The sequence below is a fragment of the Ambystoma mexicanum genome, chromosome 10 (assembly GCF_040938575.1).
Source record: "Ambystoma mexicanum isolate Mex_15411 chromosome 10, UKY_AmexF1_1, whole genome shotgun sequence".
Classification (NCBI taxonomy): Eukaryota; Metazoa; Chordata; class Amphibia; order Caudata; family Ambystomatidae; genus Ambystoma; species Ambystoma mexicanum.
Window position 1 is genome coordinate 1,093,558,149 of NC_090932.1, and position 14,636 is coordinate 1,093,572,784.

General features: G+C 44.6%; 1 protein-coding gene across 4 annotated transcripts in view; it reads right to left on the reverse strand.

Moving 5' to 3' along the window:
* The window catches only part of STAMBP (STAM binding protein), a 675,416-nt gene that overhangs the window by 123,110 nt on the left and 537,670 nt on the right, over positions 1 to 14,636 (reverse strand). For all 4 annotated transcript variants that reach the window (XM_069618921.1, XM_069618923.1, XM_069618924.1 and 1 more), the window contains exon 9: positions 3,014 to 3,113. In XM_069618921.1, coding sequence (XP_069475022.1) covers positions 3,014 to 3,113 — 100 coding nt within the window. The remainder of the gene's footprint in view (positions 1 to 3,013; positions 3,114 to 14,636) is intronic.

A 14,636-nucleotide genomic window follows, 5' to 3' on the forward strand; every position in this document is an offset into this window, starting at 1 on the left:
AGCACCTCCTCATTGGCCAAAGAGGTGGCATGGGGTGCTGACAGGGTAGTGGAGAGCTGCTGGAGCCGCTGCATACCCTGTCCATATGGACGCAAAGGAAAGATGCCCTGCGCAAATGAGGGGTAGACTTTAGGCCACGTACCTGGTTGAGGCCAGTCCCACCTTGACACTCCTTTGCTGAATTCATGGAATTGGGTCGGATGGGTGCCTCTTTCTGGCACGGTGGCCATTTTGTCGAGCTGCCTGCCATGTGTCTGCGACGTGGTGCTCGGCCTGCTGGGCCCGGCCTCGTCCAAGACTCTTGCGTGCGGATCACAAGGCCAACCGTGCTCCTCGGGCCCAGGTCCGGTAAGTGTGACACCCTCGACCTGGGGGTCGGTAGAGCAGCGTTTAGGTGCCCCCTCGGAAGTATTGCCGGTATTAGGGCATAGCCCTTCGGACGTATTGCCGATATTAGGGCGTAGCCCCTCAGCCATGGTGCCCATAAAAGGGCAGAGCCGCTCGGGTGTAGACCCGATAAAAGAACCTTCCGGTCCCTCAACCATGCGCCCAGGAGGATCAGAGGATCCCTTGACCCGAAAGCCGGTAGCTGAAGCAGCCTCGGTGCCCGTGCCGGTAGAAGGACCTGACCGGTCCCTCCCGCACAGGAGTGTCCCTAGCGGGGTGCGCTGGAAAATATCGGCCCTACCTTGGGCCTGGTGCGATGCTTCACAAAGTTCTTGAGATCCTCTGGAGGCGAACTCTGGGAGAGCTCCCCCCACCTAGCAAGTCTGTTCTTCAGCATCTTCGAGGACAGCGGGTCACACGCCAAACATGATTGCCAACCGTGGTCTGGGCCAAGGCAACGTAGGCAGAGAGCGTGGGTGTCTGAAGTTGGGAAGAGCCGGTTGCAGGATGGACACCTGCTGAACCGTATAGAAGTCCTCATGTGCCGGGGAGGAGCACGACGCCTGTGGACTGAGTACCTGAATGATAGAGAAGACAAGAAAAGACAAAGAGACGAAGTATCCGCGTGTGGAATTACATGGCCGAAGCCAAACCCAGGACCGCTGGTGAATTTGGCCCGTTGCCGTCATCGCAGAAAAGGGGACTGGGGTGTGGCACCGGAGGGCGGAGTCAGGGCAGCGCATGCTCCCTGGGCCGCACCCCTGCACACCTCTAAATTTAAAGGGGAAGAAGGTTTTTTTCTGGTGAAAAAGGTTCTGTCTCCCGTCCCTTGGAAGGGACGCCCATACAGTATGGAGGAAAGGGGACGGGATCTAAGAGTAAGGCTATGTATGCCAAAAATCAAATATGCAGTTCACCAATTGTTGTACTTATTCTAAAGTTGACAGATAATAAAGGCGTTGCTTCAGCTTGCTACGCAACTCTTGTTAATCGTTTATACCATGATACAATATATCACTGCCTCTGAAGGTTAAAATTGATTTCATTGTATTTTCTCAAGACTATAATTGGACCATAACACTTCATTATAAAAAAAGTTTGGGAGAAGTGTGACTAAAATGTACACAATATAACATTCTTTATATTTGGCAGCAGACACTGAATAAACTCCATAGAGCGGGCAATTTAAGTGCATACATTTACTGGAGAAACAGAATGCAAAGTTCTGAATATAACAAATAATCTTTGGTCATGTATGCATTGGGGAATATTTTGGGAAGGTATTCTTATGTAAAGAAGCATTTTAAAAATATCTATGGAGGTTACTCCTCCAATGATTTTATCAAATCTTTATCTACATTTGCTGCTATGCCAAAACACTGGCAAAGATGGCTAGTTTCTTTGTTAACATGTACTTTCTGACTTTGCGTACTACAGCTTTGCCAACATAGAAGGACAGGTTCACTGAAACATCAAAAATAGCATCTTATGAACGTCTAATATATTGTTTAAATGATATAAAAGTCGAATTTTTGGCGATATGTGAAAACTTTAAAGAATGAGTATACAGTAGGTAATCTGATCGTCTAGATATACTACGTTCACAGCACAAACTCCCCAAGGTAGGGCTCATACTCTGTTGAATTCCCTCATCTGTAGCTGAATATCTTCCACAAACAAAATAGACCGACTAGATGTTGGCATTGCATCTTATTTTTTAATTAGGTAGATTCCACATGCTTATATGGTTTACTATAGCTACTGGTTTAATAGTGTCTTATTTTATCTATTAAGAATAAGAAAAGTGCATGATCAGAATGTATTCATCAAGATTTTAAATAGTAGCACATACATGAAGTTAAAATACAGTAAAATTAATTGGAAGAAAGATTAAAGTAATAACATCTGATATTCTGATATCGCTTTAATACAAATGTATGCAATATTGTAATACTGTGAAAAATTATATGAATTTATGTGGCAATGAATACGCTCATTGAAAATATGAAATTATTATGAAATGCATTAACATTATTTGTTAGCATTCTAGTACATTTTACTTAAATGTTAAGTAATAGAGCTTTCACATGATGACTATATGTATGATCTAATTAGTATAATGTATTATATGTGATAGTGATTCTGTCGTTTTTGGGTTTTGAAAATATGAAATATTAAAAGCTGGTCATTTGAGGGATAAACAGCTAAAAAAGGGCTTACAAAGATGCCGGTGGACTGGCTGTTGGTCTACCCTAAGGCAATATTCAATACACGTGTATAGATTATTACAGTACAGCATGTGTGGTGTTTTTTGTTATATATATATATATATATATATATATATATGTATATATATATAAATACATTCATATGGGACTAATTGTTCTTAGGTGCCAGTTCATCCCCTCCTAAGAGCCAATCCGAACTGCTCTGCTATGTTATGTTATGTTGCCCATTAACCGATTTCGGATCTAACCTGGTTTAACACACTGCAATCCCAATAAGGCTAGGTCTCTTCATATCCCTCAACAGAGGACTGTGGTTTGGATATTCTTGGACACTGCAGGAAAGAGTACATGACTTACCAGTGCTACATGCCTCAGTTCACAATCAAACAGATACTCACACTAAAAAGAGGAGGGTCTTTGCAGTGTGGGTGAAATCCTTTCTGTCTACATGAGGAAATCTCCTCCATTCCATGGTCCGTCAACTTAAAGAAGCCTGTTCTAAAGAGAAAACACAATACAGACAATGTTACCAAGTTTGATGGCATACACATCATTAAAGGCAGGGTATCTGGTTTGTTATCCAACTTGCACAAGTATAGCAGTATCACCCTAAACCCTCCAAGCAATAGCCAGCATGACCTTGTTTATTGCTACCAGACAAAACCGGTGCCTCATTTAATCTCTTCCACAAATACAGCCTCATTATGATGGCTGCTGTAGAGGAACAAGTTACTTACCCATGGTAATGTTCTTTCGACTGGATGTTCCTCCCACGTATTCCTTATCTTTGGTATTTCCTAATATCCAGCCTGCTGTCTCTGAACATTTTGTTCAGTAGAGGGCGCTGTGCATCGATGCCTGTCGAGTCAAAGTCCCTCGAAGGCCTCCGTCTCGACGTCATCACAGGTATAAGTAGTGCATGCAGCGCCCATTGCTCAGTTCTGTTTTGTTAAGCGAAGCACTGTCTTGAGTTAGACGGTTACTCCCCTTGAGAGAGCGCAGACTGTAACCACAAGAGAAGTTTTACTGCGGGGTAGGATAGCAGGGGCGATAAGGAATACGTGCGAGGAACATTCAGTCGAAAGAAAGTTACCATGAGTAAGTAACTTGTGTTTCAAATGGATTGTGTCCTCCCACGTATTCCTCATCTTTGATACACTCCCAAAGCAGTTAGTAAAAATGCAAAGTGATCAAGTATGCACAGAGTGCAGTACTGCTTTTCCAAAATCAGAATCCTGGCTAGTAGAGGAATCCAGACTGTAGTATTTCGTAAAGGTGTGTGGGGACGACCATGTGGTAGCTGCACAAATAGCCTTTATTGGAACTCCTCTCTGTAAGGCAGACATAGTTGCGACACCCCTTGTCCAATGAGCCCTTAGATGTTCTGGGGGGTCCTTACCGGCCAGTCTGTAGCATTCTGAAATTGTTCAAATAATCCATTTAGAGATGGTTTGTTTGGTGATGGCTAGACCCAATTTCTTTCCTGTATATACCACAAACAACTGATCATTCTGTCTCAGTTTTGCCAATCTAGTAATGTAAAAAATGTTCTTCCTGTTTCCCCGGATGTGTCAGAGGATAAAAGGCTGGTAAAGTAATTTTCGGAGTGATATGAAATTCAGAAACAACCTTGGGATGAAAGTTAGGCTTCACGTTTAATACCACTCTGTCTTATGAAAAACAGTGTGAGGGGGCTTGCAGGATAAAGCCTGTAGTTCGCTTACCCTTCGGGCAGATGTTATTGCCACTAAGAAAACTGTTTTAAAGGTAAGCAGTCTTAATGGGCAAGAATGAAGAGGCTCAAAAGGAGCACCCATTAGAAAGTTTAAGACCAAATTGAGATCCCACAGTGATACTTGAAAAGGAGTTGGGGGATAAACATTAGTTAATCCCTTTAAGAATTGAATTACCAGAGGGATCTTAAAATAGGAGACTTCCTTTGCAGTGCGCTTGAAGATGGAAAGCGCTGCTAGGTAACCTTTGATGGTACCAATCTGGAGCCCCAGATTTGCCAAGTGCAAAAGAAAACACCATCAGTGTATTGCATGAGACAGGGTAAACATTCTTATCTCTATACCAGCTGCAGAACGTATTCCAACGACAGCGGTACAAAGATTTAGTTGCTGGCCTTCTGACCGAAAGCAAAACCTCCATTACATCATCCGGTAGGTCCCAATCCTTGTACCTCAGCCTCTCAGAAACCATGCTTGAAGGCTGAGAGTCCTGATATCCGGATGGAGAACCCGACCCTCCTCTCGCGAGAAAAGATCCTGTCTTTGTGGGAGATGAATCAGAAGGCAGATGGACATGTCCAGAAGGTCCGGGTACCACGTTCTCCTGGCCTAATCCGGGGAAATTAGGATCATGGATTTCCTGAACCTCCTCAACCTCCTTATTGACGGAACTGGAATGACGGGTACTGGAGGAAATGCACACAGGAGTGGAAATTCCCAGTCCACCACAAACGTGTCTCCTAGAGCTCCTCTTGGGGGAAATTCCCTAGAGCAAAACAGCTTGCACTTCCGGTTGGCACTGGTCTTGAACAGAACCACTTGAGGGGTACCCCAAAGGTTGAAGATCATAAGCCCGCTCTGTGCTCGCAGGTAGAGGCAAACGGGACAAGCAATCCACTCTCCCATGTTTTGATCATGGTACACATTCCAATTAATAGACAAACGCAAGCAACTTAGAGGCTAGACGGAACAAACTGGTTATAGCTTTTCCTGTCCCACCAGCTTGAAGCCCCCTTAACAAGGGTTTGTGATCATTACGAAGGGCAAAGGCTCTGCCACATGAACGTCACTTCAAATGATGCATAACCATACACATGCCAGTGCCTCATGTTCCATGATGGAATACTGCTGATTGGAAGAGCCTAATATGCAGGAAGCAAAGGCGATTGTGTGTTTGTTTCATTCCTGCTACCTAACCCAAACACCACTCCAAGGCCACACACACTGGTATCCACTATCACTGCACAAGGCTCACCCTGCCAGAATACCATTAGTACGAGCACTGCAGCTAAAGCTTATTTTATTCTCTGGAAGCTTTTCTCTCTAGTCACACTTCATTCGTACTTCACACCCTTCCGCAACAATCCTCTGACAGGTTCCATCAAGGTCGCAAATCCTTGCACAAACCTAGCATAGTACTTGCTCAAGCCTAAAAAGAATAACTGCTCCCCATTTGGGATCTAGGTGCCTGCTCAATAGCCCTCACAAATCTATACCTCAGTCTTACCTCCTCCGCGTAGATTACATGTCCCAAGTATTCCACTGAAGCTCTCAAAAAAGATTTCTCTTTTTCAAGGTCTGACTAGCAGCTTCCACAAAACTCTGTTATGCTCATATTCTGAACACACAGAAATGCCGCCAATCCTATCATTCCTTTAAACGTTGTATGCATAATTCACTGAAAAACTGCAGAGGGTGACGCCAATTCAAACAGCATCCTATTAAACTGGAACACGCCATCAGACATCACAAAGGCCGTAAAAGGTTGAAAATCAAGATAAAGAACAATTTGATAGTATAATGCCTATAAATCCAGCAAAATGAACTTTGCACCTCCCACTTTATCCAGGGTTTCTTCCAATTTCAACAATTGGTGGCAGTCCACCCAAATTGATTTGTTAAATCACCTTAAATGAACACACACAAAAATATCTCCATTCCTTTTCCGTGACAACGCTGCAGGGGAAAGCCCAACTGAAGATTCAGTTGGTTCTGTTATGGCGTCTTGCCTGATGTGGTTCATGCCTCACCGGCACAGCCCAGTGCTTCAATCTTATACCTTAGACAAACAGTTTAACCTTTCCAACGTGTCAGAGAAAGTTTGTTTTGTTTGTTTGTTTTATTTATTTATATAGCGCTCCAGACCCAGAGGTAAAAGGGCGCTTCAGGAAACGGTTACATAGTAAAATATATGCATTTTTCAATTATACAGACATTTATACAATTTACATGTAGGAAGCATAGTTAAATATAGGTAGTATCCTCTGACATATGAAAGAGATGGTAAATGCTAATTTTTGTTCAGCAACCATCCAATAACATGTTTCCTGAAAGACTGAAAGGACTTGATAGTTTTAATGTTAAGTGGTAGGGTGTTCCAGAGTTGGGAGGCAAGGACCGTAAAGCTGGAACCTTCAGCTCTTTTTAAGGTGAATCTAGGCACCGTCATGCATAAGGTATTGGAGGATCTGGAAATTCTGGTAGCAGGTTTCATGGTGAATTTGTTGGTGAGATACGGTGGGGTTATGAGGTTTAAGGCTTTGTATGCGAGACAAATGGTTTTTAGGTCGATATTTGTGTATGGAGAGCCATTTGCACGATTTCCTGGTGGTAGAGATGTGCTCTCGCCTGGGGATATTTAATGCTGCTCATAGTGCGTTATTTTGGAGCACCTGTAGTTTGTTAATTATGGATTGGTTTGCGCCTGGGTACAGACTATTACAGTAGTCCAATTTAGACTGTATAAGAGCCCTGGCCAGCGTAAGGCAACTATTAGAGGACAGGAAGTGTCTGCTGGCCCTGATCAGCTTGCCAGTGTAGGCAGTGGCTGAGGCAGTCATGTTGATTTGTTTGGAAAGGTTAGTGTTGGCATCAAGATAAAAGCCAAGAGTTTTCACACTTTTAACAATGGGAATAGTGTTACCATCGATGATGATGTTATTGTAGTTAGGGCTGAATTTCGACAAGTTATTGGGTGAACCGACAAGGAGAAGCTCTGTTTTCTCATCATTCAGGCACAGGCCGTGTATGGCCATCCATGCCTAAATAATGGAGAAGATTTTGTTAATCCTGATGACGTCCGCTTTGTAGTTGCCTGAGAGGGTGAGGAGTATCTGGGTGTCGTCTGCATAATTGGTGTAGGCGACACCCAGACGGTCCAGCTGGTCAAAAAGTGGCTTTGTAAATATGTTGTACAAAGTGGGAGAGACACACACGCCTTGTGGGACACCACAAGTAATGGGGATGGGGTCTGCTGCTGCTATTGGCGAGAAAACCCTTATGGTTCTGTTAGCCAAAAAGGATTGTATCCATATGACGGCAGAAGAGGAGAAATGAGCTGCGGACGATAGGTGGTTGTAGAGGATTTTATGATCTACCAAATCGAAGGCCACTGAGAGGTCTAAAGGGAGTGAGATGGCAGCGTTACCTTTATCTTTGATTTCATCAATCTGACTTTTGAGGTCAACAAGGGCAGTTTCTGTTCCATGTTGAGGTCTAAAGCCAGATTGACGTATTCCTAACAGTTGGTTTGACTCCAGGTAGTCCTGAATTTGCAGGTAAGCAACTCTGTCCAGGATTTTTAGCAGGAATGGGACCAAGGTGATGGGTCTATAATTAGTGGGTATGGCTGGGTCTAATGATTGTTTTTTTAAGAGTGGGAGAACCCATGATTGTTTCAGGTTGCTGGGCGGGGCAGCTGTCCCCTTTGCAGTTAGATGGTTTTAGAGAGGTGATGATTTTTTGAACTTCCGATATAGTTACCTTCTTAAATGTGAGGCCTACATTGGAGTCAATGGGCATTAGTGAGCTTGGGCTGGTAAACGTACTACTGGTAAATTGTTGTCGTTTATCCTCAATTTTGGTTTGGAGCCCTATGATTTTGTTGTTAAGAGCGTTCTAGATGCTGGTGCACCAGGGTTTGTCTTTCGTGCAGGTGTCCGTGGGTGGATTAGGATTTTCTGGTTCCTTTAGTATGTTAAATAGTTCTTTGGTGCAGGATCCTGCGTGATTTATCCTAATGTTATAGGCATCTTTTTTGGTGCAAATCATCTCCTTTTTATATAGGAAGGAAATATTTGTAAGATTGAGTTTATTTTCAGCAGATGGATCCGTTTTCCATGGTAGTTCTAACTTAGCTTTCTTTTTTCTCAGTATTTTGAGTTGGGAGTGTACCAGGAATTCAAATGAGCTCAAGGTTTACCTTTGCGCAATTTCAGTGGGGCGATGGTATCAATGGCAGTGGCCATGGAGTCGTTGAAGGTGTTGACTAATAGGTTAAGATCGGCAGTGGGCGGTAGTGCGTTGAGGGTGGGGAGGACCAGGGGTATTAAGGCTTCAGCAGTGATGTCGCGTTTATTTCTGGTCGAACAGGCGGGTGCCGTAGGGCACTTTTTTGGAACTACGTTATTGATATTGATATCTAGTGGGATGAGGTAGTGGTCAGTAAATGTGAGAGGTTGGGGGTCCTTGCAAGTAATATTGCAGTTGAGAGCCGCTACCCAGTCGATAATTCTGCTTTTCTGATGAGTAGGTTGAGCACTAAATTGTGAGAAGCCATGCTCGGCTAGAGCGTTGGCTAAGGAGGAAGCTGGAGTGTCATTAGGGTCATTGTAACCAAGGTTGAAATCTCCGAGGATGATAATTTGTGGTGATGGCTTGGAATTTTCAGCAATTAGCGAGGTGATGTCTTCTTCAAAGACTCCAGGAGGGCCTGGGGGTCTATACGTTAGGTGAATAGAGATCGTACTTTTGGGCGAGGTTTAGAACTTAACTGTGAGAAGCTCACAAGATTTGAGTGTGGAGGAGGAGACTGATCTGAAGTCTAAGGATGATTTAAAGATGATCGCTACACCTCCTCCCCTAGCATTGGGTCTGTCAGCTCTGAGGATGGAATATTTGTCAGGAATGGCTAGTGTTAAGTAAGGTCCTAATGCCTCATGTAGCCAGGTTTCAGTTAAGGCGAGGAAGTCAAGATCATTAGTTAGGATGATGTCAGTGATTTCTGTCGGCTGGGCAGCAAGGAATCTGACATTAAGTAAAGCTCCTTTTAGGGGGTGTAGTTTGGGCTTGTTAGGGGCTATATGCTTATTATTAGTCTTAGTGTGGGGTTTGGCAGAAAGCTTACTGGTCGTAAAGAGGAGTCTGGTGCCTAGTCTATTATTACGGGCTGTAAGGTTGGGGTTGACTGAGCGTGCGGTTCCTGGAGGTTTGGGTGTGGGGGGCTTAGTATTGGGTTTGGTGTAGTTAGGCTTAGTACTAGGAGAGGCGCCCCCTGTCAAACCTAGAGCACTAGGTCTAAGATGACACAAGGTTCTATCAGAGATAGTGGTGGCTAGGGTGTCAGCTGGGTGGACACTGTCTTTGGAGGTGGTGTGGTTTAGGTGGTAGCTAGGTGGGAAGGGTGGCAAAGATGGTAGGAAGGGCGTGGGTTAGGGAATAGGGTAGTGTCTCAGGCATCCAAGTTTGGCTAGGCCATCTTTGAAGGCTATGAAGTTACTGCCGTTGCAAGGTACATTATCCTGCATGACACAGAAGGGGAACATGATGAGAGTGAACCAGGTGGGCATGGTCTGGCTACGAAGTGGTCTAAGTTGTAGAGCTAGGGTGGGCAGATATAACTTTGCCTGAGTGCACACAGATGAACAGATTCAGCTTGGGATAGAGGTTGCATGGATGGAAGCCATCATGTATCAACAGGCTTTGCAATCCCAGTTCCTAATTACTCTGAAAAGGCAACTTGACCCCAAATTTGCGCACTTTTAAGATGCTTGGAAATTGAATATTCCTAAAATGAAGCTTTTCACCGCGATAGTCCAGACAATTGAACAATCACTTTTTTTGCATTTCTGGGGCAGTCACCTTTTGGTGCCTGTGCTTCATACGTTTTGCAAAGTAGGATGACACAATATTGTGTTTAGATCTTTTGGTGCCTGTGCTTCTTAAGGTTTGCAGAGTAAGATGACACAATAATGTGTTTAGATCTGCATGGTGTATAGCGCTGTGATGCAACCGTGGCGCTTAAAGGCGCTGTAGAACCCTAATGTGGCCCCGCCCGGGCTGCACGTGCAATTCCGTAACGTATGTAAGAGGTAACATCCTTAGGTTCTGTAGTTTGCCCCAGGGACAACACTGACTCCTTGCCACCATATGTATCCAGATCCAGCTTCAACCTCACTCGGTCTCCCACGCTAAAACAGTGGGCCCTCTACTTGCAACATATATTCTCTGCCCTCCGCTAGACTAACTGGAATTACAAACTACCACGGAAGTACCCCATAAGGGATATTTTCTCCACTTCAAATTGTTCTGGGCTAATATGCACCTTCATCAACATCATCCACCCAAACATCAGTATGTGTCTTCAGATATAATGCTTATCCTAGCTCTAGGATGCGGCACAACATTCACTCGTCTGCTACAAACCTTCACACAACTAGTCAGTGTTCCCCCCCCCCCGCACACCAACACGCAGCTGGTGATTTTACTATAAGAACCATGTTCTCCTTACTATCTTCCTCAGATTCATCCTCAACGAAGGAGTTCTCCCATCTTCATCTGGCCTGCCCTTTCAAAGTGTCCCAGATGATCACAAAAAATGCACCCTTAACCCTGCGCTGGGCAAAGTTAACCTTAGGTGATTGGACCACTTCACCACACTGGAAACAAGTCCTTAGATCTTGTGGAATAGGTTTATTGCCCTTCTTTTCGGTTGTCCTCTGTGAGGAGCCAGGAATGAGACTCGGGCACAAGGGATTCATGGTTTTGGTAAAAGACTTATTAAAATAAAAGGGCGTGGGGAAATGCCTCTCTGTCCCCTGAGGTGTTTCCCTACCTAAAACCAAACCTAAAGGTCTATCAAAGTCAGCATGTCCAAAGCAAAACCATCCGGTTTCCAAAGTACAATTTTAACCCTCACATTCTAACTAAATAAACTCTAAGGTGTAATGTCTTTGGCCTGGAGTGGTTTATAAATGTTCAAAAAGGAAAATGCGTAACTCCAACACAAACGTTCCAGAAGGATAGACGTCCTGTCCCCTGGATTTATCATCCCTGTGTAGTTTATTCAAAGATATCAGTTCCTTGAGTTGTTCTTGATTCACAACACAACTTGTACACAAAACAAGGTGGCGCTTTGTCTTGTTAGTGTACTTGGTGCACTCTGCTGCCAGGTTTTTGATCCTCGTCACTTTGGTTTCACACAGCCTTTTGCTAGAACTGATATATACTTCTCAGGACCCCTTTAGGTGATGTATTTCTTATACACTGTTCAGTTTGTCCTTGCCTCGTGTGCTTCCCCGCCAGGGTTCTCTGACATGAATACTCTTGCACTTGTCTGGTATACTCTCCTGCCAGGGCTTTCTTAAATGAACACACTTGTAACTTTGTCCTTGCCTGGGGTATTTCCTTACCAGGACTTTCTTATGTAAACACATTTACAACTGCCTGGTAACTCTCCTGCCATGGCTTTTCTTGTGTGGGCTCTGCACACACTTCCAAACATGATATCTTTCTGTATATGCTTTATCTAGTACTATGTATGCCTGGTAAACTATCCGGCTTTTCTTAAATGTGTATTGCATACACTCACAGACATGAAAGTCTTTCACTTTTCTTCTATTTTCCCATTCAAAAAAATGCTCACTAGCTTCTTCTCTTTCCAGAACTTTATTTGCTTCCTTGATGTTTATTTGCATGTGGCATGGCTGCCAATACGCCCTGGTGTCCCTGCTTCGCTTTCGTGGACTCACCGGCTCTTGCCGGCGTGTTTCCATCTTCCCATGGCAAGCCAGTGGCAGTCGTTCCGCGTCTCTTCCCTTCTCACTGCCTTCATTCCCCAGCTTATCTCCCTCTTGAGGTTCTTGCTGGGCTCTTCTGCTTCGTGTCCAGCTCCTCTGAGGTAAACACTGCTGTTCAACACCTGCGAACATCCAGGAGCCCTGCGTTGGCTTCTGGCGCCCCTGCATCGCGTTCTTGCTCATTGACAGATGTTCTTCTCTGCCTCCTTGAGCCGGATGGCTCCACAGCACTCTCCGCACCCCAGCGGTTTCACGGTCCAAACCGACAGAAACAGCTTTCTCCCTCTAGCAGCGCGGCCCAGTCAGCTGTGGCGGCTGTTTTCAATTTCCCAGCTACAGGTATGCGTGCACAACTAGGGCACAGCCTGTACTCTTGGTCTTTTCCGCTCTACATTACTCGGATGATCTTCCTCATCCCAGTATCCTTGTTGTTATGGGAATTGTAGTCCATTTGTGATGCTTTACGTACAAAGTCTGGGTAAGTGTTCCTTAAGGACAAGTCAGCTCTGAATGACTTGCAGTTAGAGTCTGAAGAGGTGTTTACAGGAGTCTTCCATACAGATCTTGAGAAAAGGTCTTCCGTATTCTTCCTGGATCTATGAGAGGAGGCATAACATGCCATTATGGTATTGGGTATGCATGGAGCATCCTCAGGAGAGGTAGGGGAATACCATGCCTTGTCCGATGGTGCCCTGCTAGTCCCCCAGATGTTGTATCCCCCATGTGATCCTCCCTCATATAGCCACCCCAGGGTATCATGTAGCGGCTGCCGCCCCTCGCCACACGGGGAGAGGTCACCGGCAGAAAAGGAGTGAATACACCATCGCATTTATCATACCTCCCTCTTCCGAGGTAAGTGTCTGATGCTCTGTCTCCCACATATGCACAAGAGGATCCTTCCCAACTATACCTATGCAATGTCTTCATACCATTTGTTGATGCTTACATGCTTTAGGCTAAGTGAACAGTCTGTTCTAGAGTGAAATCTCTGCAACTCACAAGTCTCTCCTCTAGTGTCTTGCACTCGCAGTGCACACCAGTCTGATCTTGAATATTTTAGTCAATATGCTGGCAGAACTCACAATCCGTTTCCAGAATTTGTAAAGCTGCCACATACTTTCAATGGACTGTGGTGTGCCGTGCTGGTGGAATGTACAATTTTTGCCTTTCAATAATGACATTTGGTTGTACAGTACATTGCCCCTCCAACCATAGGACAACCTCTGCATATTCGTCCACTTTAACATCTGGAATAACTACCTTTGGAAAGTTGTGAAAGATTGTTTGACCTAACCCTAGGGCATTGATTAACCATTGCCCATTTCAAAGGAGGCTTTCCAGGTGTGGCAGGAAATGGTGGTGGAGCCAACCGCGTGTTCATAAGCAGCATGCCTACTTTATAACTCCCTTTTAAACAGGGAGATCCCTGTAGTGCCAAAATCCTGTGTATGCTGACATACTTTTTTCTTACCGACCCACCTCCAGCTTCACCACTCCCGACATGTCTTCACTACACAACAGGGTGGAGCCTGTAACGCAGAGGCTGATGCCCACTCTTCCCTGACATCTCTTGAACTTTACAGGCAGTCCCCCGCCCCCACAGTGGCAACACACTCTTGGACAGCTTCCCTCCATGCCCGCCTCAGCCACGCGGCTCGCATAGCGCTGCAATGCCCACTTTCATATGTTGAAGGGAACATCCCTCCACCCTGACCACCAGATGACAGGCGTGAAAAGGCAAAGACGACAAGTAGATTGGCAAGTATATTTATTCTTACAATGCCTATGACAGGTAACAGGATAGCATCGCCCAGCTCTTAATCCCCCAACCGTAATCCACATGCACCCATCAACATTTCCATCCCGCTGGATTCCATGGCGCACAGCACAGTTGCATGCCACTCGCCATGGAAGACAAGTCTCACCATGACAAACGCTTGCAGCACTCTTTCTGCTTTAAAACTACGACTCAACCAGAAATCATATGGCAGCCAAATATGTCATAAAGGACATAATATAATTCAACAATATAAGGAATGTATCTATCTTTATAAAGTCTAATGACAAAATCTTAGCCATTTGCTCTACGATCGCTACCTGCTTCTTTTCCCCCCCCAGCACCACACATTATTGCAATATTCTATCCAGAAATACCAAAGTATGAACAGGTAATATTTTCAGGAACCATGCTTTCAAGTTCAGTATGGGGAGGGATGAATAACTTACTCGTGACCCTTTCCTGAAGTAAAAAATATGGAATCTGAGGAAGAAATCTATTTGACAGAAGGATGGGCTCTAAAAACCAAAAATGGACGAGGTCAAAACAAAGCTATCAGAATCGTCTCTGAATTCGAAATGTCAAACCTCTGCAACAATAGATGAATGGGAGGGACTAGAGAGGATACAATCCCAATTACAGGAATAATGCTTACTAAGGACAAGTTAAGAGTTCTGAGAAGGGAGCACCCAGAAGTTGATACTTATTATTTAAC